This window comes from Zootoca vivipara, chromosome 17 (assembly GCF_963506605.1).
Source record: "Zootoca vivipara chromosome 17, rZooViv1.1, whole genome shotgun sequence".
Lineage (NCBI taxonomy): Eukaryota > Metazoa > Chordata > Lepidosauria > Squamata > Lacertidae > Zootoca > Zootoca vivipara.
The window spans coordinates 39,670,220-39,696,284 of record NC_083292.1 but is presented as its reverse complement, the minus strand read 5'-3'; the positions used below and the strand labels follow the sequence as shown (position 1 = coordinate 39,696,284).

The 26,065-nt window shown below is 48.1% G+C and overlaps 1 protein-coding gene across 19 annotated transcripts in view; it reads left to right on the top strand.

The window, feature by feature from the left end:
• The window catches only part of CELF3 (CUGBP Elav-like family member 3), a 55,937-nt gene that overhangs the window by 8,817 nt on the left and 21,055 nt on the right, over positions 1-26,065 (top strand). For all 19 annotated transcript variants that reach the window (XM_035097983.2, XM_035097974.2, XM_035097979.2 and 16 more), the window contains exon 2: positions 12,361-12,443. In XM_035097983.2, coding sequence (XP_034953874.1) covers positions 12,361-12,443 — 83 coding nt within the window. The remainder of the gene's footprint in view (positions 1-12,360; positions 12,444-26,065) is intronic.

The following is a 26,065-nucleotide window of genomic DNA, read 5'->3' as shown; positions in this document are numbered from 1 at the left end:
AGCAACCCTCAGATCTGAACGGCCGAAAGGGTTGCGTCTGCATGCAGTGGTTTGCTACCCATCAGACAACTGACGTAACACAGAGCTTCAGGGTGTGATTTAGATTGTGCCTGGTTTAAATCTCACCTCGACAGGCTCGCCAGCTTCTTGGACCGGCCTCTTGCTCCTGAGACTTGAAGTAACAGCAAGCAGAGCTGACCCTACATTATTTCCATGCTGCAAAGGGTTTCACTTCCTACTTTCCTGCAAATCAGCCTGCTGAAATGGGTGCAGGAGCAGACTGGCGTGGGCTTTTCATGGTCAGTTGGCATCCCCTTGTCTGAGAGATGGGGGATAGGTTAGGCCCGGTGCAAATGAAGTCCTGGGCCTTGCAGAGCTGAATAAATGAGAGGGGCATCAGTTGGGACAGATTTCTTAGACTGGCGTGACAAAATCAAACTTATGAAAATTCCCTGTAAATGGTACCGGAGGCCAATAGACCTCACCTGGCACACAGAAATCTTTGGAATGCCTCTAGATAATTTGCTGTCGCTCATGGGATAGGGAGAGAAATTCGAGTTCTCATTTAAAGGCAAAAACCTACTAAATTCACACTTTCCAAAACAATGCACGGACTGAAATGCGGCCCTCCTGCAAAACTCGCACCCCTTCGAATTTTGCAATGCAGTTCTCCACCCAAGGGATGTGTACATAAATGCATATACTGTGGTAAAGTGTGCATAAGAATGCATATAATGTACAAATACATGTTGTATTAGGGAGAACTGCTTTGCTAAAATATGTGTCTTACGGTACACTAAAACTGCATGCGAGCATGTGGATATTAGGAGAAAATTGCACTAAAATAACAGTGAATTTTCTTGAGAACCTTTAAAAAAAAAGATTTGCAACCTGAGGTGTAAGTGTGGAGAACTGAACTTCAGATTGGGAAAATGAGAAACTGAAAACTGACACACCTGCCCATCCCTAATCCCAACCCTCCCCAAAATTGTAACATATGGGTAACAAATGGGGTCTGCAACAAAATGTTGCAGCATGGAACACTCCTGCCAAGGCTTCCAGTTGGCCAAGATACCCTATTCTGTTCCCCCCCTTGCTTGTTTTTTCCAAGTTTTTCTGCCCTCCTCAACACACACACTTTTTGATCTCCCCTGCAAGTGTTTTTTTTTAATACATTAAATTTCTTAAGAGTTCCCCGAAGCCTGCAACTACTTCTCTCTTAATGCATGTCACTTGGATAATTAAGGTGGGCCTGTAGTATTGTATCCTCATAGCAAAACTTAAGTTGCTGCTGTGAAGTTTACTGAGATGATCTCTCCGTGAGTTGAACCATGTGAATCTGATTTCATTGAAACCAGAGAGCTCTTACAGGCTGTGGCTGTAGAGGGTTTGTACAGGTGTGTGTGTGTTTCTTCTTTTGTTCAGTTGATCTGGTTTAGGGGACAAATGGACAAAAGTGCAATTTTTTCCTGCTATTTTGCCATGCTCTGTGATTTCATCCGGAACCTCATTCGTCTCCCTCTCTCTGACCTTAGTCCCCCCAAAGAGTATCCTGAGCTGGCTTTGCAAACAGATACGTAGATGCGACCATCATTTAAAAGAGAGGGGGGAAATTGTGTTTTGCAAACAGACAGGCATTCTCAGCAAAATACTCTAGTGTTCAGGGGTAGAAGTGGAAGTTTGCGGTGAAGGCAGGCTGGGATCGAGATGGAGCCTCAGAAGCCAGTACCATAGAATCAGGGAACACACACAGAGAGATAGTGTATATTAGAAGGGTTTCCAGACCTTCAGGTCCCACCTGAAGTTTCCCGGTTCACCTGGCCTCCTCCAGGTGGCAGGTAGAGATGAGAGGGCCTTGAATAATAACAGCAAGAAATTATTAAGGAGACAGTGCCTGCAGCTTGCAAGCTTCAGTATTGCAGGAGCTGTTTGCAAATTTTAGTATAGACACTCAGAGTGCTGGAACTCTCCTCTCCCAATTAACTTCCATCTCCAGGAACCGCCCCTGGATACCACCAGGGCCGCCTCTGTGTCTCAGGTTTGGGCTCTCAAATCTCAGGTTCTAGGATGCTGTTGACCTGGCAAGCCTAATACACGCAAACACACACCTTTTCTGGAGTAAGGTGAAACAGTTTTTCTCACCCCAAAATGAGAAGGATAGGGCCTATGGATTTTGTTTCATGTTTGTTTGTTTATTTCATTAAAAAACGATACTGCTTGATTGTTAAAAGCAACAGCCTCAAAGCAGTTTGCGAAAAGAATAAAGCAGTGAAACACTCATTTTTAAAAAAGAAAAACAGCCTTGGGCATTATTTTCATTTCAAAGGGGTGCTTCCCCCTCCCATACTGAAAGCGAATTGTCCCCGCTTTCAAACACCAATCCCCACTGATTTTTAGGCAGAAATTCACATGCAAATGTGTGTGCTTTTTGGCCTCCCAAGTCTTTCCTCCCCAAATGAAAGCCACCTCTTCCTAGGTGTGAAGCAGTTTCCAAGACTGCAAATTCCTGTTTAGAGTGAGAGATAAAAATATATTCAGCACATCTCAGGTTCTTCGAATGCTCTTGCTCTTAAAAATAGAAAGAAAAAGAAAGCTGGGAATCTGGGGAGTAGGGTTCGTTTTGGGGGCACACACACATATATATTGATGGCCTTTGCCACCTTCCTTTTTAACCATGGGTGGGGCTGGAAAGCGGGGTTCAGCTCTCCAGACACCCCACTCCACTGCCTTGCCTGGTCTTTCCCCACAATGAATTGTATCCAGTGTGAATCCTGTTGTTGTTGTTTAGTTGTTCGTGTCCGACTCTTCGTGACCCCATGGACCATAGCACGCCAGGCACTCCTGTCTTGCACTGCCTCCCGCAGTTTGGTCAAACTCATGTTCGTAGCTTCGAGAACACTGTCCAACCATCTCATCCTCTGTCGTCCCCTTCTCCTAGTGCCCTCAATCTTTCCCAACATCAGGGTCTTTTCCAAGGATTCTTCTCTTCTCATGAGGTGGCCAAAGTATTGGAGCCTGGGTGAATCCTACCCAGGGCAAATCAATGGCATCAGAACTCTGGACCATCTAGTCCAGCCTCCTGTTCTCACAGTGACTGACCAGATGCTTATGGGAAACCTGCAAGCAGGATCCGAGCATTTCCCCCTCCTGCAGTTTCCAGGAACTAGCATTCAGAAGCATTGCTCCCTCCAACTGGGGGGACAGAGCTGAGCTGTCCTGGCTAGGAGCTACCAGCAGACTTTTCCTCCATGAGTTTGCCCAACAACCCTCTTTTAGGCCATCCAAGGTGGTGCTCACTACTGCCTCCTGAGGCAGTGAGTTCCATAGTTTAACTAGGTGCTGTGTGAAATACTTCCTTTTATCTGCCTTCCAACGCACTTCTTTCTTCCAAAGTTACTCCAATGGTTCGGACTAACTTAGGTTCAGTGACCAGGGGTCAGAAAACTTTTTCAGCAGGGGGCTGGTCCACTGTCCCTCAGACCTTGTGGAGGGGCCGGACTATATTTTGAAGAAGAAAAAATGAACGAATCCCTATGCCCCACAAATAACCCAGGGGTGCATTTTAAATAAAAGGACACATTCTACTCATGTAAAAATACGCTGATTCCCGAACCATCCAAGGGCCGGATTGAGAAGGCTATTGGGCCAGATCTGGCCCCCGGCCTTAGTTTGCCTACCCATGGTTCAGTCACTTCAATGCTCAGTCAGATAAAATCTAATGCCTCTTCACTCAACATGGGTGCCCCAGATTTTTTTGTCTGCTTGCTGGCCGTGGGGGGGGGGCATTGCCTCCTTTTTTGTCTTTGTTACATTTGTTTTCGGGTGCATGTAGGTGAGTCTCCTCTTTGGGCTTTAACGTTCCTAAGTGTGATCACTTTTTTCTTCTTTGAAATAGGTTTTGTGGTGCCCACGGCTGTTTCTTAAATTTTCAAACGGGCCTCCCGAAGGTTGGAGAGCTCCTGTTCTATCCTTATAGCAGAGTTACAACAGGCCAAAAATAAAAATAAAATTTGACAGGCAGCTATAGGACCAGTGCACCAGTTGAATTTCTGTCTGCTATGCACCCTCTAAGGGCCCAGCAGGGCTTAAGCATCTGTTTTCTGAATGTCAGGATTCCACCACGGAAAATATGAAGGAGCAATCACAGAGGCCTCACTCTGTGTGTGTACAAAGTGTGTTTTCCCCCTCAGGGCTCCCTTTCAAGTCCCTGTAGCGTCTGAGCACTCATGTTCCAGCAACCGAGGTTTCCACGCCTGCTTGGCGGAGGAAGAAACAGAATAGATTATGCAAAGAGCAGTCCATTTGCATAATTCATGCAAGCGACAAACTCTGCCATTTATCGGCACAGGCTTTTTAAAATTCATTTTCGATATTTGCCAGGGCAACAGTGACCCACAATCCCTCCCTTCGCTGATCTTAATCCCTTGAGCCCGACATGTGCTATGCTTGTCTGTTGGACGGTGTACCTAAAAAAAAAGTCAGGTTGATAAGTTGTTTGCATTTTATTAATTGAAATTTCTTCTTACCCGCGTCTTTGGTGTTAAATATTTATTCCCCCCCCCTCTTTTGGGGGGTGGGGTGGGGAGCATTGCAAGCCCTTCATAGGTGTTCTCTTGAAGAACCTTAAGGCTTCAGTCAGGATCTTAGAGACCTGGGCAGCATTAGAGGAGTGTTGGGGTGTCTTGGGGGGGGGCAGACATTTACTTATTTATTATTTATTTCCCGCCCATCTGGCTGAGTTTCCCCAGCCACTGTGGGCAGCTCCCAATCGAGTATTAAAAACAGTACAGCAATAAAGCCATGGAGCTTAAAAGCGCCAATTCAAAGAGGAGGGCTGCCCACTGCCTCTCTGGATGAGTCCTCGTTCTAGGCGTCCCTCCTTCCCATCAGCCTCTGCAGGAGGGCAGAAGTTTCTGCTACACCTCTGCACTGGGTGCGACTTTTGCCTTCGTTCACTTTTGGTGCGGAGACTCGGAGAAATTCCTGTCCATGGAGGACTGTGCCTGTCGTGTCTCTGTATGATTTGCTGTTTATGGGCAAGATGAAATTTGATGCAGGGACTTCCAGACTTCCAGTTTGCAGCACACTGGTTTGCGGGGACGGGGACCAATCCACCTCTTTTGCCAATGGCCTGGTCACTTGCAGGCAGTTTTTTCCTACTCAGCCCAGGGGAGCAGCAACTGGCGAGGCTGCACAGAGCCACCTTCTCGTCCTGCTTGCACCCCCTCCCCCTCTCCCCCAGGAAAGCTACTGCCGGCGGCTTGTCCGCTCAGCTGACGTGGCGCCGCAAGATGGGTCCGCTGGAGTGTGACGGCTTTTGCTTTTCCGCCTCGCTGCTCCTTGCGACAGGCTCGCTGGCAGGGAATCTAAATATAGAACCCGGCACTGCAGCTTGGAAGAAAAGGAACATATTTTGCTCATGAATTTTTGAAAAAGGGTGGCGGGGGGAGGGAGGGGGGAATGGGGGCGAACAGAATCACTCTGGAGCAAGTTTTTCCGCCTTTCAAACTACGCAGGAACTCCACAGTGGCGAGCTGGGAATGACAGGAAGGAAGGACAAGGATCCCCAGGAAAACGTGATCGCCTGGCCTGGCACTCGGTTCGCCATAGGGCTGTGCTATGTGGGTTTTTGTTCTGTATATAGGTCGGATCTCTTGTGTGTGGCTCCTCTTTGCCTAGCTGCCCGAAATGTTTGCGTCTGTAAAAAAATATTGTCTCTGTGGAATCTAACCAGCGATCTAGTCCTGCCTCCTGTCCCCCCTTCCCCGCAAGCAGGAGCTGAGCTCTGTGCAGGGATCCTGCTTTTTCCAGGCCGTTCTCTGCAATGAATGCACTGGCAAAGCAGCAGGATTGAACCCTGCCCATCGGATGGTGATGTCAGTTGATTGACTGGTGGGTGTGGTTTGGGGAAATGGTCTCATTGGCCAAACTGAACTCCCTCCCCACCCACCCGGTGGACCAAGATTGGCCCATGGGCTGGGAAATTCCCCACCCTGCTAGAGAAGCGGCTCTGGCCCTGTGCTCATTTTGGCCTGCCCTTTTCGACAAATTTCCCTCTCCCCTTCCTAGCACAATAGCCCTGTTTGCACATGCACTCATTAAGTGATGGGCAGGCATGTGTGAATCAGCTCTGCGCATTTCCGCCCTGCCTCAGATATAAGGAGGCTGCATGATCAAGGAAGCCGTTCTTGGTGTAGATTCTCACGCTTGCATCTTGACTTGCTTTGCACAGAAAAGTCCCAGGCAACACCAGCTCTTTGATAGGTCTGCTTTGAGGCACAGTTTGTGGTGTGTGTGTCTGTGCACCTGTGTGCAGATAAACATATGAAGTGTCTTCTGGATCAGTCCAACAGCCCATCCAGTCCAGTATCCTATCCTCACAGTGGCCAACCAGATGTCTGTGGGAAACTCGCAAGCAGGATTCAAGCACAAGAGCAGCTCTTTCCCCTCCTGGGGTTTCCAGGAACCGGTGTCCAGAGGAATCGCTGCCCCAACTGTGGAGGCAAAGCATAACCATCATGGCTAATGGCCATCGATAGTCCTCTCCACCTCTGTGAATTTGTCCAATCCTCTTTTAAGCTGTCTAGCTTGGTGGCCATCGTTGCCTCCTTTGGGAGCCAGTTACATAGTTTCACTATGTGTTACATGAAAACAACTGAAATAAATACAATTTATTTATTTATTTTTAAAAAATGTCCAGTAGTACCTTAGAGCAGTGTTTCCCAACCAGTGTGCCTCCAGATGTTTTGGGACTACAACTCCCATCATTCCTGACCACTGGTCTTGCTAGCTAGGGATGATGGGAGTTGTAGTCCCAAAACATCTGGAGGCACACTGGTTGGGAAACACTGCCTTAGAGATCAACTAAGTTTGTTCTGCGTATAAGCTTTCGTGTGCATGTACACTTCTTCAGATACACTGAAATAGAAGTGGGGTGGGGTGGTGTTTTTTCTCAGAAGGGTAGTAGGAGATGGGTGATTAACTCAATGGGTAGGTAAACCTGTTGACACTGTTAATGACTGCAATTAGTCCTACAGGAAAAAGCAAGGGATAGTATGCAAATGACGGAAAATAACTTTAGCATGGTCTATCCTGAAGTGCATGCAAGGTTGGTGAAAGTTGTGTCAGTGGTCCATGTGTAGGATAGCAAAGTAATCACTGGTGAGGGGAAGACTCAGAGATACCTTCATTAAATGACATCCCTCTTTCTTTGAAAAAAGATTCATGCCTCTGATATGCATAGAAATCCACAGCCTTTTTTCCACTGTGGCGAAGGATTACCATTTAAATAAATAGACTCATTTTCATTGTGGGGAATGAGAGATGCTCCGTTAGGTAAAGTAAATGTAAAGGGACCCCTGACCATTAGGTCCAGTCATGAATGACTTGGGTTGCGGAGCTCATCTCGCTTTACTGGCCGAGGGAGCCAGTGTTTGTCCGCAGACAGCTTCCGGGTCTTGTGTCCAACATGACTAAGCCGCTTCTGGCGAACCAGAGCAGCGCACAGAAACGCCGTTTACCTTCCCGCCGGAGCAGTACCTATTTATCTACTTGCACTTTGACATGCTTTCGAACTGCTGGGTTGGCAGGAGCTGGGACAAACCCGCAAGTAAAACACTGATTGCGGCTTTCCCTCTTTGATCCTCTTTGTCCTGTAATTCAGGAGTTTTCAGTGCAGCAATGACGGTCTCTGCCCATTTGCTATCTCACTGTCACCTGGAGACACACCTGGTTTGCTCTCCAGGTAACGTCAACGATGACTGAATTCATTTACAACATGCACGCACTGTTTAATCATTCGTGTTTCTAAGAATAGAAATAAACCGACAGACGTCATAAAGCCCAAACATAAACCCGAACAGTACCTTATATTTCCTCTGAGTCTTGCCCTCCGATGGTTCCCTTCATGGGCCATCTCTGGGCTCTGGCCTCTGCTCATGACCCACCCGGCTAGTTCTCTGCCCAGCTGGCTTGGCTCCTTAGCATAACTCAATCCAAGGGGTTTCTGTGCAACTTTGGCAAAGTTTAACCAAACCTTGATCCATTATAACTTCATTACATCATAACACATTTAGGGGGATCTGCCCCCTCTCCAAACTCATAGTGCTGTTTGGGGTTTTTAAATTTTTCATTTGGGGTTTTTAAAATAATTGCACAATGCTTAGAAGCTTTTTTAAAAATTAAGAGGTTTATAAATGCTTCTAACTGCATGGTTATTTCGGAGCCAAGGTGCGAGGGTACGGGGGTCTTTAGGTTTCAGAACATCTGCTGGTAATAATTACAAAATTTCTTATTTCGGTATTCTATTTATACCCCACCTTTGCTCCAAGGAGCTCAAAGAGGCCTGCATAGTTCTCCTCTGCCTCCATTTTATCCTCACAACGACCCTGTGAGGTAGGTTCGGCTGAGAGACAATAGCCACCCCAAGGCCTCCCAGTGAGCTTCGTGGTCAAGTGGGGTCTTGAACCCACGTTTCACAGGGCCTAGACTGACACCCACCGCAGCATTTCTGCCCGCCACCCAGTGTCAACTGGTGCCTGTCGGGCCTGGCAGGACGCAAGGCAGAGAACTTGGCAGTGGCTGGAGCCAGAGCCAAGGAGAGGCGGAGCCAACTCATTCCAGTTTTCTCCCTATCCTTCCCCCCTGTGCTAAGTTCTGCCGAGGAGCAACACCAAAATGGGGGAGGAGGAAGCTGGCAGGCAGAGTCGCCCCATGGGTGGGTTGTGTGATATAGGGCAGGCAGGTAAGCCTCAGATAGGTCAGTCAGTTGAGCATGAGATGCTGAATCTCAGGGTCGTGGGTTCGAGCCCCATGTTGGGCAAAAGATTCCTCCATTGCAGGGGGCTGGACTAGATGACCCTCAGGGTCCCTTTCAGCTCACGCTTTTATTCTCTGCAAGGTGGAGGTTGGCTGAGGCTGGTGGGTCACTGTCCCTCTCTCTGACATTCCTGTTATAAATCCGACCCCCCTCAGTTTGGATGAATTTCCAACTTCACGGTGGCCCCAATTATTGTGGTTTCAAAACGTAGATACGTCCTATGCTTTGGGTGAGGACGCCGAGTGGTTGATCCATGTGGAAAATTCTCCTGTGAGAATATCTTCAGGGAAGTTCCTGCCTTTCCGTCTCACGCTCTGCATCAACAGATATATTTTTAGCTTTTTTCTTTTGGGCTGCTGGAAAGATGTTAAGACGATTCGGCCCAGGTGAGAAATCATATCGTTTTGGGCTGTGTGCTTTTATTTAAAAGAATCTATTAAGGTGGAGTTAAAATTTGATTTGGAGTTCAGAGACAGCAGGCGAGGTGGGGTGACTTGAATTTCCACCCCATTATCTAGCAGCCCCAAATTCTTTTTACAGCGGGTCCCAGCGTTCATATCCCAGAGATGAGAAACCTCTTCCTTCCCAGAGGCCGCATTCCATTCTGGGTAGCCTTGCAAGGGCCACACAGCCTCCCTTCTAAGTAGTGAAACTGGTGGCGCTCACATATGAGGCAGATCTGCGCATTTTGCAAAATTGTAAGCAAAAAAAAAGTGTCCGTTGGGAGAAATTCGCCCTAAAACACTGATGAATTTTCAGAAGCACTTTTACAAAATCTGATTGCAAACATGTAGAAAAGGGGAGAATGAGGCTTTATCAGTGGCTACTAGAACTTGGCGAAAATGTTCCTCTTTGACCAGGCCTTTGGCTGATTGACATCCGCTGCCCTTTTAAAATTTGTTGTGGAAGGTGGGGATTATTAGGTTGTTTTAGTTTTTATTAGTATTTTGTGGTTTGTTTGTTTTTATATTGTGATTTTATGTTGAGATCTATGGGTATAGGGTGGTATACAAATTTGGCAAATAATAAAAATGATAGTGCCTGTGATCTGCCCCCACAGTTGGGAGGCATCGGTGTTTCTGAAAACCCAGCTGCTGCAAACCACATGCGTGGGGATGCTCTTGCGTTCGAATCCTGCTTGCAGGCTTCCCATCGGGGCAGCTGGTTGGCCACTGTGAGAACAGGATGCTGGGCTAGATGGGCCATTGGCCTGGTCCTACACGCTCCTCCTGTGTTCGCAGTGGCCAACCAGATGCCTCAAAGAGAAGCCCAAAACCAGGACCCAATCCATCTGAAAGTAGAGGGGGGATGTGGCCGCCATGGCAAGGAGCCACCATGGCCTCGTGAATCTGCCTGATCCTCTTTCAAAAGGCACCCAGTTTGGTGGCCCTCACTGCCTCTAGTCTGAGCATACTCCAGCCGTGCTGTATGGGATACAAAGCTGGTTCCCCATAGGTTTGACTTCCAACTCCCCCAAGAAAAAAGAAGACCTCCTTTGCTCTTTTAAATTGGCAGAGGATAAGCTGTCGGCGTACAAATGACTATAGCACAGAGAGAGAGAGAGAGAGAGAGAGAGAGAGAGCGCAAAGGCTTCGGCAGCGTGCAATAATAATAATAACCCTGGCAGTGGTGCTCACTGCCACAATGGGGGCGTTTTCAAAATGTCCCCGTTTCTTCTCTGAGACGTGGAACGGGACTTCGAGCAGGCGCAATGTCAGCTTTCGGCCTGGTTTCAAAACCCTTTCACGGTTTCTTTTTCTTTTCAAGTTATTACCTTCTAAAATGCGTTTCCCGTTTCTTTGAATGGAAGATTTTGAACTGTCCTGGGCGTGCAGTGGGACAAGGGTGTCCCTTTGAGAGTTAAAAGCTGGGATATATAAATAATATGGGTTGCTTGCTTGTTTGCTTACTTAATGGGTTTGGATCCTACCTTTATCCCGAGCTGGGATTCAAGGCAGCTTACGGCATTTTGAAAGCATGGTTCAAAAATGCAAACAAACGTGTTAATAACAATAGTTAAAACGTTTTAAGAACCAGCAATTAAAATCCAGCTTGACCTGACAGCAGCAGCCTAATGATCAGCCTAGTCCGTGCCTTAATTTCCAAAGGCCTGTCTGGACAGGAAAGTTTTAGCCAGCAGGCAGAAAGATAACAAAGAGGGAGACAGCCTGACACCTTTGGGGAGGGAATTCCACAACCCGGGAGCAGTCACAGAAAAGGCTCTCTTTCTCTTTCTCTCATGTGACCACCACCCATGCCTTGAATACGGATGGGATCAAGAGAAGGTGCTCACCCAAGGATCATAGCACCTGCTGGGCAGGTTTGTTTAGGGAGATAATTTTTTCAGGTATGTTACTTTTGTAGCCCACCTTTCCTTCAAAGAGCTCGAGGTGGAGTACACAGCTCTCCCCACGCTCCTTTCAACCTCACAAGAAGTCTATGGGGTAGGTCAGGCTGAGAAAGGCAGGATCTGGCCCAGGGTCACCCGGTGACCTTCATGGCTGGGTGAGAATTTCAACCCTGGTGCCCCAGGTGATAGTTTGAAACACGTGTCAGAGGATGGCAGAAGATTGTGATGCCCTTTTGCAGTGGCCGCCTTTAACATCTTTGGAGAGGAGCTTTGCTGTCTCATCTTGTTCTGGACACAAGAGTCAAAGGAAGACGCTCACTGCATAGGTTTGTTGAGAAATGGGAGTCTGCAAACGATTGAAAACTATAAAACCCAGGGTTACACCTGTATATATTGTGCAACGCTGCATAAGGTGGTTTTTCAGAGAATTGTATGGTGTTGCTGATTTTGATACTTTATTGCTGCAATAAAAATTAAATTAAAAGCAATAAAAAGAAGTAAACAACGTGTGAGTGTGGCGTTTGCAGTGGCAGCAAAGTGAGGCATCGGAGCCTTGGAGGGGAAGTCAGGAGACGGGAGCTGACAATGCGAAGCCCTCCCAGATTCTGCTGGAATCCAACTCCCAGTGGCCAGCATTCCTAATGGTCTCTGCTTTAACTATTTCTATGTGCGTTTATCCTGCATTTTTATCTTGTGAGCCGCCCTGAGATCTTCAGCTGACGGGCCATATATAAATGAGATTGGTGGATGGATCAGTAGATTTTGGAGCTCACTGACTGGTTGTGCCAACCTCCACTTCTGAGATTGTGGGTTACTTCCATATGGATAAATCAGATACTATGGATAAATCAGATACTATTAGTGTGTGGGTGAATCAATCCACATGGGGCCCGTCTAGTCCCCATGTCCTCTTTTCACAGGGGCCATGCCTCGATGGGAAGCCCCCGAGCAGGCCTTCAGCACAGCCCCTCTTCTTCCCCACCCAGGTTTCCTAGCAAGTGGGATTCAAGAGGCATGCTGTCTCCCCGACAATCACTGAGACATCATGGTTAGGAGTAGCCCCTGGCAGCCGCCTTCTCCTCCTCCTCCACGAATTTGTCTAATTCCCTTTTAAAGCTGGTGGATGCTGCTACCTCTTTCTGGGGCAAATACCACTGTCTGAGGATTACATTCCCACCTCTTTTTCTTCCAGGATGCGCCTTCCTGACTTACTGCGCCCGCGAGTCAGCTCTCAAGGCCCAAAGTGCTCTTCACGAGCAGAAGACGTTACCCGGGGTAAGTTGGACGGCGCCGTTTGCCGCTTCACCTCGACGTCCGTCACCTTCCTGGTCACCTGCCGTAAAAGCTGTTAATGCACAACTCTCTCTCTCTGTCTGTCTGTCTCTCTTGCAATAACCACATGGCCATTTCTCTCTGTTTGGAGCCGGTTGGGGAATGGGCTCTCCCTGAGATTTCGCCCCTGGCCCCCTTGCATTCAGGCTCAGTTGTCTCCCCCGAAAGACCACTCAAACCCTCTCTCTTTCCCTCTCTCTCTCTCACACAGACCTCTTCACTTAGTCAAGGAGAGCTTGTCTGCGGGAGCGCTGTCCTTCGAAATCCTGCCAAGGGTTTGGTTTGGCTGCGGCTTAAGTTATACAGTTAGTTAGTTGCATATTACCTTGTACTGTATATACGTTAGTCTGAATCGCCAATGCCTTTTTGTGGAGCCTGATTCCAGAGGTCCAAGGTTCAAACTGGCAAACACACGTGGCGTCAGAAGTGGGATGGATTTGAACCCGCACCTCTGCCCCCAAGGTCCTTTGAGAAGGCTGTGAAGCCTGTTCCCCCACAGGGAGGTTTAAGAGGCAATGCATATAACAGTCTCAGAAGGGCATTTGACATTTTATCATCTTGCTTTTCCTACTATGAAATCCCTCAAGGCATAATAATAATAATAATAATAATAATAATAATAATAATAAACAGATGGGTGCTAATAACAACATTATATAGGGAATATAGGGAAATGTATTTTAATGTTTTGTTGGAAGCCGACCAGAGTGGCTGGGGGAACCTGGCCAGATGGGCGGGGTATAAATAATAAATTATTATTATTATTATTATTATTATTATTATTATTATTATTATTAATTAAGAGACTATAAAATCAGCAATGCAGTGAGACTCGATCCCTGTTAATTGCTCAGGTGAGTAGTCCAGACTTCATTTTAAGTTTCAAAGAGGGCGGAGGTGGTTCCAGGGGAATATGCCTCGAGAGGAAGTTTCCCAGCTTGGAAGCCTTTCCAGAAAAAAACCCTCTCTTGCTTACCTGTCCTAAGTGGGGAGGGGGCATTTAGAGAAGGTCTTTCTTGGTAAGTAGGTTCGCAAGCAGGAAGGCGGTCCTTTAGGTAAAGGCCACTGGTAAATGTCTGTTGGAAACCAAGGGGCTAGTCTTTAAGATTGCTGCCTAAAGAGGGGAGCTGTAGCTCAGCGGCAGAGTGTGTGCCTGGCATATGGGGTCGGAGGAATGCCTCTGCCGCGTTATAAACCATGTGGAGAGAAGGGCATTTGCCCCCTACTTATGTCTGATAATACTCAGGGTCTTACTTAATTAAACCAATTTGCAATCAGATTTCAGGACAAGCAGGGGAAAGGAGTTGTCCACTCGTTGCATCCTTGAATGAATTTACTTCAGTGGGAGATGGGGGTGGCGACAGCAGAGGCTCGGAAGAGGGGCCAGTCCTTGGCACATGTACAGTCACCCCACTTCTGCATCTGGTTAAGCAGCTTTTTGTAGCAATGTGCAATCTGTCTGAGCTGTTTGACCAGAGGCAACAATGCCTTTTATTTTTAAGTTTTTTTGTAAACTGCAGCGCCTATCCAGAGCAGTTTGCCACAACTTAACAAAAGGAAGAGAAATGTAAAAATATGAAATGCTAAACGTAAAAAAAGGGCAGCCGAAAATATGGACATGTACATGCTGAACACCGACACACACACACACACACACACACACACACACACACACACAAACTTTCAGCAGGATTGTGGATGCACAATGTACTTTGGCAATCACACTGCCCAGCTGCAGAACCCAGCATCCTGATAACCTTACGTTTCTGTTTTGTTTGGAAAATATCAAGTGCCTAGTCCTTATGACTACGGAGAATTGATGCTGCAAAAAGAGTGTCAGACTTGGACCAGGACAGGTGGGCAGTGGAGAAGATATTCCCTCCCCAGACCTGACTCTCACTCTGCCCTCTGGATGTGTCACTAATTCTCGATCTAGCCTACCTCGCAGGGTTGTTATGAGGATGGAATGGGGTAACTCTCATGTTCTCTACCCTGAGCTTATTGGATAAAGGGTGAGATGTTGATGGGATTGTTAAACAGGATAATTTTTGCCGGTGTCCAGCAAAATTTCATGTGCCAGGAAAGGTTTGTCTGGGCAGAACTAGCAGAGATCTCGGGGCAGAGGAGAGGAAGGGCGGGGTTTTAATCACAGGAACCTAGGAAGCTGCCTTAAAATGAATCAGGCCATTGGTCCATCAAACTCAGTATTGTCTACACTGATTGGCAACAGCTCTCCAGAGTTTTGGGCTGGGGACATTCCCATATCTACATGGAGATGCCAGGGACTTGAACCCAAGACCCTCTGCATGAAAAGCGACGCTTCCCCTTAGATTGTAAACCTGCAGACAGGACCCAATTTTATGTTTACAGTAATTTCTTGGCAGCACCTAGTGACTTAAGGCACCTTTATAAATAATAAACAGTGATTCTTATTCCGTAGGGAAAGATGTTTACCCTGCTTTTCTGTACATCCCCCGAGGCAGCTAAGAATAATAAAACTCATCAAGATATTGGGTCATTAGGCTTTTTTTCATTATTATTTTAAAAAGCCCAAATAACTAAGGAGACTGAAAATGAAAGCAGTTATCCAGTGAAGCCTCATCAAACACACCTGATAAAACATTAACAATAAGTAATGGGTCATTTTTATTTTTTTAAAAAGCAAGGATTCCGGCAAACGGAAGTGCTTCTTCCCACAGCGCTAGGAACGGGCAAATTGGTCAATTTCATTTTCTCTCACTTTGCCAGGGTTAAGTTCAGTTCTCCAAATTTCCACTGCCAGTTTATGATTTTCTTTAAAAGCCCTCATGAACATTCAACTGCATTTCAATGCAAATTTCTCCAGTCATGGATGCTTTAGCTAAGATTCCTGCATTGCAGGGGGTTGGACTGGATGACCCTTGGGGTCCCTTCCAACTCAACAGTTCTATGATTCTATGGTGCATTTGGATACGTTGTTTTCACACACAAACCCTACGGATGCATACATGTTATTCATACACGACTGGAGAACTGCATTGCAAAATTCAGAGAAGCACAAATTTCCAAGGCCATGGCTGCACTTCAGTTCCCGCATTATTTCGAAAAGGGTGAATTAGGTTGCCTTCGTGTGCAAACTGGCCCCAATATCTCCCTCTATCTCCCCCATCCATCACCTTAATCAGAGAAACACCCCTTCCAAAAAAAAGAAAGCAAAAAAAAAACCCCACCCCAGTATCCTTAAGGATCTCACTTCCATTTTGTTGCCCCCCCCCAAAAAAATAGCCCCTTCTCCATCCTCTTTTTCTCCTTTCCCCCTCCATGGCCAAATGCACAACAGCAGAATTAAAATGGCACGAGGAATGGTGGGAGACCTAAAGCCTTCTTTCCTTTCCTTTCCTTGCTTCCCTTGTGGGTGTGCAGAGCAGATGTTTCTGACTGGAAGGCCCCCTCTTTGTCTGTGGGGAACAGGGTTTTGTTTTGTACCCTCCTTCTGCCCCCTCCAGCCCCCCACCACCACCTGCTTTCACTTTCCAGAGTTTGTTCTTCAGTAAAATGCTGCTTGTTGCTATTGATTTTTATTTTATTTTGGGGGAGTGGGGATTAGGGACAGACAGTGTGCCGGACAGAAATGTCTGCTCCTCACCTCAGAACGCCTCGTTTTTCCAGTTTTGCTCATTGGATATGGGAAGTTGCGAAGGAGAAATAGGGTTCTGAGCAGACTATAGGAAGCTGCCTTGCACTGTATAGTTGAGTATTGTCTACACTGACTGGCAGCAGCTGTCCAGGTTTTCAGGCAGCGGACATCCCCGGCCCTACCTGGAGATGCAGGCAGAATGAATGTGGGGGCGTCTTCATGCAAAACAGGTTCTCTATCACCTGAGTTACCCCCCTTCCCTTAAAAATGAAGTTAAGATTCCAGTCCTCCTGATTCCGTTTCCTCCTTTTTCCAATCTTTCGTACAGTTTGCTACATTTCTGTCGTTCTTTGAAACAGCTCCTCCAATTTTTTGTCAGAGAGATACATTTTTTGATGCAATTTTGCCCTTACGTACAGAATTATTATTTTTTTAAAAGCAATTACCATTTTCACTAATGCAGGGGAGGCGCTCTGCACGTGCACAAGGGTACCCTCGCTCCGTCACAGTCTTCAGGCCTGAACTCTCATCAGCGGGCTTTTCTCTTTAGCAGCCTTTTGTTCTTTGAGCGTTGACAAAACAGCAGGTGTTTTATGCATTTGTGGGTTCCAGCTCTGTCTCGGCACACCTTTCCTTATTTATTTGTGGGGGAGGAGGACCACAGACACTTGCTTTTCCACCTCCCTCCCACCTGGTTTCCTAGCACCTGCTTAGCGAGGGAGGAGGTAGAACAGCAACACATTCAAAGGGCAGGTGTTACGCCCGATGTCGGAATAAGAGCTACAGCTGCTACCTTTAGTTACAGGTAGGTAGCCGTTTTGGTCTGCCGTAGTCGAAACAAAATAATAAAAAAATCCTTCCAGTATCACCTTAGATACCAACTAAGTTTGTCTGCTGCTACCTTTGTTCTGGCGGGGCCTGAGGCCCTGACCATAGCAGTCACCTGCCTCTTGCTTTTCGTCTGTGCCCATCCTTTCAGCTACGGTTCCAGGTGTGTGAGTGCCGCTGAAGGTAATGAGCTTTGGTTCCCATTCTGTGATGAGTTTATCACATTCACACTTTGCAAAATAATGCAGAACCATCCTTCAAAATCTATTATTATTATTATTATTATTATTATTATTATTATTATTATTATTATTATTATTATAGTTTACATACCACCCTTCATCTGTAGATCTCAGGGCAGTTCACAACATAAAATTACAACATAAAGGTAAAGGTAAAGGGACCCCTGACCATTAGGTCCAGTCATGACCGACTCTGGGGTTGCGCGCTCATCTCGCATTATTGGCCGAGGGAGCCGGCGTACAGCTTCTGGGTCATGTGGCCAGCATGACAAAGCCGCTTCTGGTGAACCTGAGCAGCACACGGAAACGCCGCTTACCTTCCCACTGTAGCGGTTCCTATTTATCTACTTGCATTTTGACCATAGCTGCCAAGTTATCCCTTTTTTTAAGGGATTTTCCCTTATGCTGAATAGGCTTCCTCGCGAGAAAAGGGAAAACTTGGCAGCTATGATTTTGACATGCTTTCTAACTGCTAGGTTGGCAGGAGCTGGGACCAAGCAACGGGAGCTCACCCCGCCACAGGGATTCGAACCGCTGACCTTCTGATCAGCAAGCCCTAGGCTCAGTGGTTTAACCCACAGTGCTACCTGGGTCCCGCTTTTACAACATAAAAGCACAAAATTCATAATAAAAATAAGAACAGGACAAAATAATCCCCTCCCTCGACACATTTAAAAGGGTGAATTCTACAATGCAGTTTTCTAGCCAAGCAGCATTTACACAAAAATGCATCTGTTATTAAAAAATGGATGCATCAGTGAAAATATTGAATATATTATTAAAATGTGTTACATGTGGGGAAATGGCTCACAGAACGGTGTACAGTGGTCAGAGCTCCCTTCAAAAATGTGTTTATTGGGAGGAAATCGCACTCTGGTGAATTTTCACGAGGATTTTCTTCAATGCAAATTGCTGCAGAAATGGGAAGAGGTGGATTGAAGATAGGACAAGTGAGAAACAGAAACTTGAAACTGACGGATTCATTCCACCCCAAACATTTGTATACTGGGATTCCACAGGGAAAGGCGCGGACCGTGGTAGAGGCTTCAGTTTGTAGCTTTCAACGCAGCAAGTTTTCTAGTCCCCGTGGTGCCCTCAAGTCATTGCTGGACTCCCAGCTTCCATCAGCACCACCTGATTTGACCAGTGGTTGGGGAAGATGGAAGCATACCCTCCAACTCCCAGATTGAAAAATCTGGGATCAGCGGCGGCGCGGCACCAGAAGTCACTTCTACGCATGTCCAGACATGTGTAGAAGCGACTTCCGGTGCCGGGATGCCAGTTTCTGCATGTCTGGGCACCAGAAATTGCTTCTGTGCATGTCCAGACATGCGCAGACAGCCGGGAGCCGGGGCATGGCCGCCGGCAGGAGCTTTACGGGATATTTACGGGATATAATCAATTTGGGATAACAGCGGGAAACGGTAACAAAATATGGAGGATTCCCGCGAAAAACGGGAGACTTGGTAGCTATGGATGGGAGTTGTAGTCCGACAAAAATTGGAGGGCATAGCATTGGCTAGCTGTATTCGGGCCCTTCCACCGGAGAGGAGAGACTGCTGACCCACAGGTCAGAAGCAGTCTCCGGAGCTTCTCCATCTGCCCCACAGGTTTGTGTGTGTAGGTGGCTGTGGCCATATTTATCTTGGCCATGTTTCCTCCCCACCTCACCCCTAATTCCCTGGAGGGTTGGCTAAGAGGGCAGAGCAGCCCTCGGGCACCCCTTTCCGTGAAGAAGCCTTCTGTCTCAGACCTGAAATCTTCATCTAGTCCAGTTTCCTGTTCCCCATAGTTGGCCTCTGGGAAGCCCAAAAGCAAGGTGTGTTTGGCAACAGCTCTTCCTAACTTTTTGTTTCTCCGACGATGACTGCAGTCCCCGCTCCACGGTCAGAGGCAGCAATGCTTCTGAATACCCCTTGGTGGAAACCACAGGAGGGGAGAGGGCTGCTTTCGCACTCGGGTCCTGCTCAGGCTGCCCACTGGGGCACCTGGTTGGCCCCCTGTGAAATTTGCGATTTTCTGGATTGTGATGCTGTTCTCCAATACACACAGAGAGAGAGGCACAAAATATGGTTATTCTTAGCAGGGAGCGTGCACAGAAATGCAGCTGCGAGTGACGATGCTCTACGTGAAGGGAGACCGCCTGCAAAATGGAAATGTATACATTAAGCAAAACTGCGTTCTGAAAAGGGCATGTGGGGAGAAATGAAAATGCTGACTTTTTAAATTTTTAAAAAAGCTCCAAATGAGGCAGAAAGGTGGCGAAGCAAACTTCAGATGGGGGGGGGTGACAAATGGATAGAAACTGAAATTGACAAGAGTCGCCCCCTCTGCTGCTCACAGTACATAGATTTCAGGATGAAGCCATGCAAATGATAACCAGTGGCAGAATTTAAGGGTGGGGATTATTTCCTTCTGTGGAACTGTAGAAATATATATATATCTGGCACCCTGGTCTGGCTTTCTTGCTTTCCCTCTCCCTCCTGGTCCTCCCTTTTGTTCAGGGACTTATCTGGAAACATCTGTTATAAATATCTCCCACTTTGCTCCTGGTACGGCGTCACCTGGCTGCTCGGTTGCTAGGAAACCGGCGGCTCGAGAAAGCACCGTTGCCAGGTAAACACGGTCCGGGGCGGCTCATGGCGGGGAAGAAGGGGGGGAGAGGAGGGATGGAAAAGGGGGGCAGGTGCGCTGAGCTGTGGGTGGCTGAGCTAACAATGGCAGGAGGGTCCGCCGGGATAAGCAGTGGTGATGTGTCTGCTTTCCGCGTTGTGGGAATAACATCCACATCCCAGGAGGGTTTTGCGTCTAGGTTGATATCAGTGTCTGCTCCCCCCCCCAATCTCTCCACCCCTCTCAGGCCTCTTTGTGGTTAGCAGTTTTGCAGGAGGGGAGAATTCTGGGGGCTGCCGCTTCTCCATGCAGGGTGGGGAGTGAAGCTGAACATTGGGAAGATTTCAGGACATGCAAAGAAAGTGCTTCTTTAGTTAAGCTGTGGAACTCACTCCCACAAGAGTCAGTGGCGGCCATCAACTTGGAGGAATAGACAAGTTAATGAAGGATCAGGGCTCCCAACGGCTGCGAGCAACAATGGCTCTCCTCTGGCTCCATGATCAGAGGCAGCGAAGCTTCGAAATACGAGGGGAGGGGAGAGGGGGCTCTTGTGCTCAGGCCCTGCTTGTGAGTTCCCCCTCGGGGCATTGGATTGGCCGCTCTGAGAAAAGGATGCTGGACTAGATGGGCCCCCTTTGGCCTGATCCAGCTGCCTCTTATGTTCTTGGAGGAGCACCCCAATGGGAAAAGCTGCCTCAGAGTCTAAATTCTCTCCAGCAACATGTTCTCCCCGTGGCTGACCAGATGTCCCCTTGAGGAAGACGTGAGCACCATAGCAACTCTCCCCTCCTGCAGTTCCCAACAATTGGTATTCAGAAGCATTTACTGCCTCCGACAGCAGAAGTTAGATAGGTCTGTCATGGTTAGTAGACATTGAGATCCCTCTTCTCCTCCGTTAATTGCCTGGTCCTCTTTTCAAACCATCCAGCTGGGTGGCCATTCCTGCCTCCAGTGGGAGGGAGTTCCGCAGTTCAACTAAAGAAGCACTTCCTTTTGTCAGCCCTGAATCTTCCAGCATCCAGCTCCATCGATGTCCCCGAGATCCAGTGTTATGAGACAAAGACAAAAACTTTTCTCTGCTCGTTTTTTCTCCACTACCCATAATTTTATAATCTTCTGTCATGTTGGTTCGATCACTTCAGCTCCTCATTGACTAACAACTAGGTTTGGGCAATATCTGGTTTTCAGTATCGCGATATATTGCCAGCTAAACATCACGGTATCTCGTTATATCCACAATATCTGCAAAAAGGATGGAGCTATGTAGAGGCATCGTCTGGCTCCATGTTTCCCCCCCATATTGTGATTTTTGCATGATATTGCCAGGTCAAAAATTATGAAATCAGTATCACAATATGGAATTGAAACTGCTTTCAGGCGATATATCACCCAGCTCTAACACACTTCATGATTTGCAATATATTGCCGGGTCAAAAACTATGGAACCGATATCATGATATGGACTTCGAACCGGTTTTGGATGCTAAATCGATAGATCTCTCAGCCCCACTGCCAACAGGTCTCCTAGGGCTAGTGAGAGGCAGACAATGACCAATGCACAACTAACAACCCAGCTTCAATTTTCCCCCAGGGCAGAATCACAAAGCAACCCTTCCAGCAATACATTAGCGAAAACCTTTCTGTTGCCCTCGGAAACTCTTGATTGGACCTCCTCATTAGGAACCACCAAACTGGCTTTGAAATGTCACTTTGGGTGAAATTTGGCTCTGATTTGGTGGGTGAAATTGTCTCCCTTGTCAAGGCCTGGGCTCAGCCCTCGGTGGCCCCGATTCACCTTGAACAGCGCTCTCCACGCAAGGAGTCGCTCCCTGCGAGGAAGGAAGGCGGCGGGTGAGATTTTTGCTCTCGTTTCCTGTCTCTTCACTCCGAAGGAAGGGCACTGGCACTCGCCTGAGATCAGAAGGCATTTATCTGGGTGGCAACTGCTCTAAGCCGGCTTCGCGGTCCCCTCCCCACCCCCACTGCAACACGCTTTGCCTCGGCTTCGCCAGGCCTAAATCCAGGGATTATCCAGCCCAATCCCAAATCTCCTTAGATCCCAGAATGCTGTGCACGGCCGGCGCATTACCAGGGGCTGCGGAGGTGGGGGATGAGCAGCCTGCTGTTTGTTTAGTATCGGTGGCCGAGGGAGGGCGATACGCCATTCAAGGTAAATGGCTCTGGAGATGGAGAGGGGGAGAGGTGGCAGGTCACTTCTCTGGAAATATCCAGGGATCAAGCGATCCCAGAGCTTAAAGACCCAGCCCGGTCGATTTGTAGCCTCCGTGCAAAAAAAAGGAAGCTGTGAGGTTTGCTATTCTTTAGGGGGGGGGACAGAGGAGGGTCCGGGAAGAAATAATTCGAATATCTGTGAGGCTGCCCTTAGTCCTGGCCATCTGGCCTTGCAGTGCCAGACTCTGACTGGCAGCAGATTTCTAGGCTCAGGCCTCCCCACCCACCTCTCTTATTTTTGAGATCCCTTCATGTGGTGATCCCAAGGATCACTAAGCAAGGTCCCCAATGTGTCTGCCTTTCTGCTTCGGAGACGTACTCCAACCCTGCACTCCCTCCGGCTAACCATTTGGGATTTCTCTCTGGAGCAAGAAGCGGACCTGTTTATTTGCAACAGAGCTATAATGAGGAACGGGTGGATCTGTCGATGTCGGCTTCTCTCGGCTTCTCACTTTCCCAACTTTGCCCTCACTTCTCCCGGTTTCCACATCAGTTTGCAAATCGTGGCTTCTTGTGAGAATTCACCAGCATATCCGTGTGAACTTATTCTAATACACACATTTGGGGAGGGGGATGCAACTTTGCCCAAGACATGCATTTTTTTCATAGGCATCCCCTCCTCTGATGCAACACATTTTCCCATGTTCTTTTCAGCAATGTGTGTGCATTTGTGCACATTTTGTCCTATTATATGCATTCTTGAACACATTGCCTGGCTGGAGATCTTTGCACTTCAAAATCTGGTGAAGTGTGAATTTTGAAGTTGGCAGGCAGGAAGGGGAGGTGCTCTTGGGCCCTGATCCTGTTTCCACGTTTCCCAAAGGCATCTGGTTGGGCACCGTGGAGGCAGAGCACAGCCATCGTGCCTAATAGCTGCTGATAGCCTTATCCTCAGTGAATTTGTCTAATCCTCTTTTAAAACATTAATATTATTATTATTATTATTATTAGGTACGCGGGTGGCGCTGTGAGTTAAACCACAGAGCCTAGGGCTTGCCGATCAGAAGGTTGGTGGTTCGAATCCCCGTGATGGGGTGAGCTCCCGTTGCTCGGTCCCTGCTCCTGCCAACCTAGCAGTTTGAAAGCACATCAAAGTGCAAGTAGATAAATAGGTACCGCTACAGCGGGAAGGTAAATGGCGTTTCCGTGTGCTGCTCTGGTTTCGCCAGAAGTGGCTTAGTCATGCTAGCCACATGACCTGGAAGCTGTACGCCGGCTCCCTCGGCCAATAACGTGATATGAGCGCCGCTACCCCAGTCGGCCACAACTGGACCTAATGGTCAGGGGACCCTTTACCACCTTCTTCTTCTTCTTCCTATTATTATTATTATTATTATTATTTCTATATTGCTATATATTTCAAAGTGGTTTACAACACATCAAATAAAATAATCCAAAATAAATTCAAAGTTTCTAGGGAAATATTTCAGATGCTTCTCCAAGTGCTTTCCCCGTATTTATTCACCTCCTTAATTTATATAGCCGCCCGACAGCAGAAGTACTCCAGGAATGTCATGTGGCATAGCGTTTAGAGTGTTGGACTAGGACCTGCGAGGTCCGGGTTCAAATCCTCACTCAGTCAGGAAGCTCAGTGGGTGATCGTGGAGTCAGTCATAGCCTCTTAACCAGGCATAGGCAAACCCGGCCCTCCAGATGTTTGGGACTACAACTCCCATCACCCGTAGCTAACAGGACCGGTGGTCAGGGATGATGGGAGCTGTAGTCCCAAAACATCTTGAGAGCTATTTAGTCCTTGGAGAGAAAGGTTGGGGTGGATGAGTGGATGGCCATCACTTCCCTCCTGCAGCAGTGAGTTCCATAGTTTGAGCTGCTTCACAGTACCCTTTCCTGGAAGCCGCAGGAGCAGAGGATGCTCTCGCACTCGGGACCCGCTTGCAGGTTCCCCGCAGCCATCTGGTTGGCAGCCGTGACAACAGGAGGCTGGACCATACGGACCATTTGCTGTTCCAACGTCGTTACATTGGCCGTGTCCATTAATATCGATGGATCTACTGTGAGTGGGATTCAGTTAGAAACAGCCCAATGCCCTCTGTGCATGTGCAGAAGCATTTTGCCCTTGGATTTGTTTCTTACACTTTTGGACAGGGTTTTTTGGGGGGAGAACCTCAGAATAAAGTCCTACTTATTTTCTTTGGGGGGGGGGTACTTTATGGCCAAGGAAGGGTTTACACCCATGGCAGAGAAGTGGTTTCCCTTTGGATCTCAACAGGCTCCACCTCCTTGACCATTGGACATGCTGGCCAGGGTGGGGTGGGGGTGGCAGTTGGTGTCCGATAGCATCAGGAGTGCTGTAGGTTCCCCTTGGACAAAAGGAACTCTGTGCTTGCCCAGAGGCACTTAGTGTGTGTCTTGCTACCTGCCCCAAATCTCCCTCTGCTTCGCTTCTGGGAATAAAGGCTGAAATAACACACACGTCTTGCTAGAAAGGGAGCGTGTCGCATGCCAGCTACAGATGGCCAAAGAAAATTAAACCTGTGTCTCGATGTGGGTAATCCGCGCCTTAATCTCCCCCACGGAGGCACCGGCAGGATCAGGAGGGGGGGCTCCAAGCAGCAGAGACAACTGTCGGGGGGGGGGGACTTTCGTTTTCTTTCCTTCCCTGCAGGTTTGGCTCTATAAATCTGGAGCCTGCCCTGTCCAGGAACCAGAATTGGGGACTTGCAGGGACCATCAGTGCCCACTTTGAAATGCCTGCTGAAAACCTTTATGTTGCACTAGGCCAACACCGGCAGCCAAGAATGCACCCTTCCGAAATGATGTATGCTTTAAACTTCTTCTTTTTTAGGGTGTCTAGTTTATGGTTTTTTTGTTTTATAGCTGTAAACTGCTTTGGTACATTTTGGGGGGCATTTGGTGCTTTTTTTTTGGACACAACGCTCAAAAACACGTGTTTCGGAGCACCATGCAAGATCGCTTAATCCGGCCCTGAGTAGGCACCTAATTTATTCAAAAGCATGTCTTTCACTGCCTCCCGCAGTTTGGTCAGACTCATGTTGGTGGCTTTGAGAACACTGTCCAGCCATCTCATCCTCTGTCATCCCCTTCTCCTTGTGCCCTCCATCTTTCCCAACATCAGGGTCTTTTCCAGGGAGTCTTCTCTTCTCATCGGTATACGGTACCTTCCTGTATTCTTCTATTCACACAGACACACGCTCGCCTCTCCTGAGTACCAAACAGAGCTTCAGAATCGTTGCCATTTCCCTGAGACCCTCGTGGCTCTCAGCTCCTGCCGTCTTTTGCCGAGACCCCTGGCTGCTTCCCTTGCCAGCGAGGGGGTGAGAGCGTAGGTGTGAAACGCAGCCAGGGCCCGTTTTATTTGCCCATCGCATCTGGCCCAACTGCAAGCTGGGAGGCCACCTCCCAGGAATCTGCCTTCAACTGCTGGTTCCCCCAGCAAAGGCTTTGCAAAGTCTCCGATTGCGGGGGACATTTCCTGATCCTGCTTTTAACCGCACCAGGGACTGAACCTGGGACCTTCTGGACGCGAGTTGCCATTTGTTGGGCTCCCAAGAGTCTTTTCCGATGCCAGAGCCCCCTTAGGAGGAAGTGGGAGATGCGAGCGATGACCCAGAGGGTGCCCAGGTGGCCCTGAGGATATAAGCTCCCTTTCCGCAGGCACTAGGAACTGGCCACACACATCGGGGACCTCCTTACTCAGTCATTAAGGCACCTCTCATCCACCCCAGAGCTGGCTGCATGCAAACCCCTCAGCTCAGCTTCCGTTTTCCCTAACCTGGGGCTGTCGCGCTTAGCCACAGCACCATGCCATTCCCCAAATCAGCAAAATAAACCCAGGGCTGTGGAATAGCATCTCCCATGGGGCTGGGGATTATTCTATAGGGCCCACACTTCTGCCACGCCGTGTCATCTGCACACACAGGACTGGGGGGGGGGAGCTGACTTTGCCTGATCAAAACCTGTGTGGCGTATCAGCGCAAATAAAAACCAACTGGGGTTTTTGTGCCGGGGGGGGGGGGGCGATGCTTAGGAGCAAATTTATATTTTGCACGCTG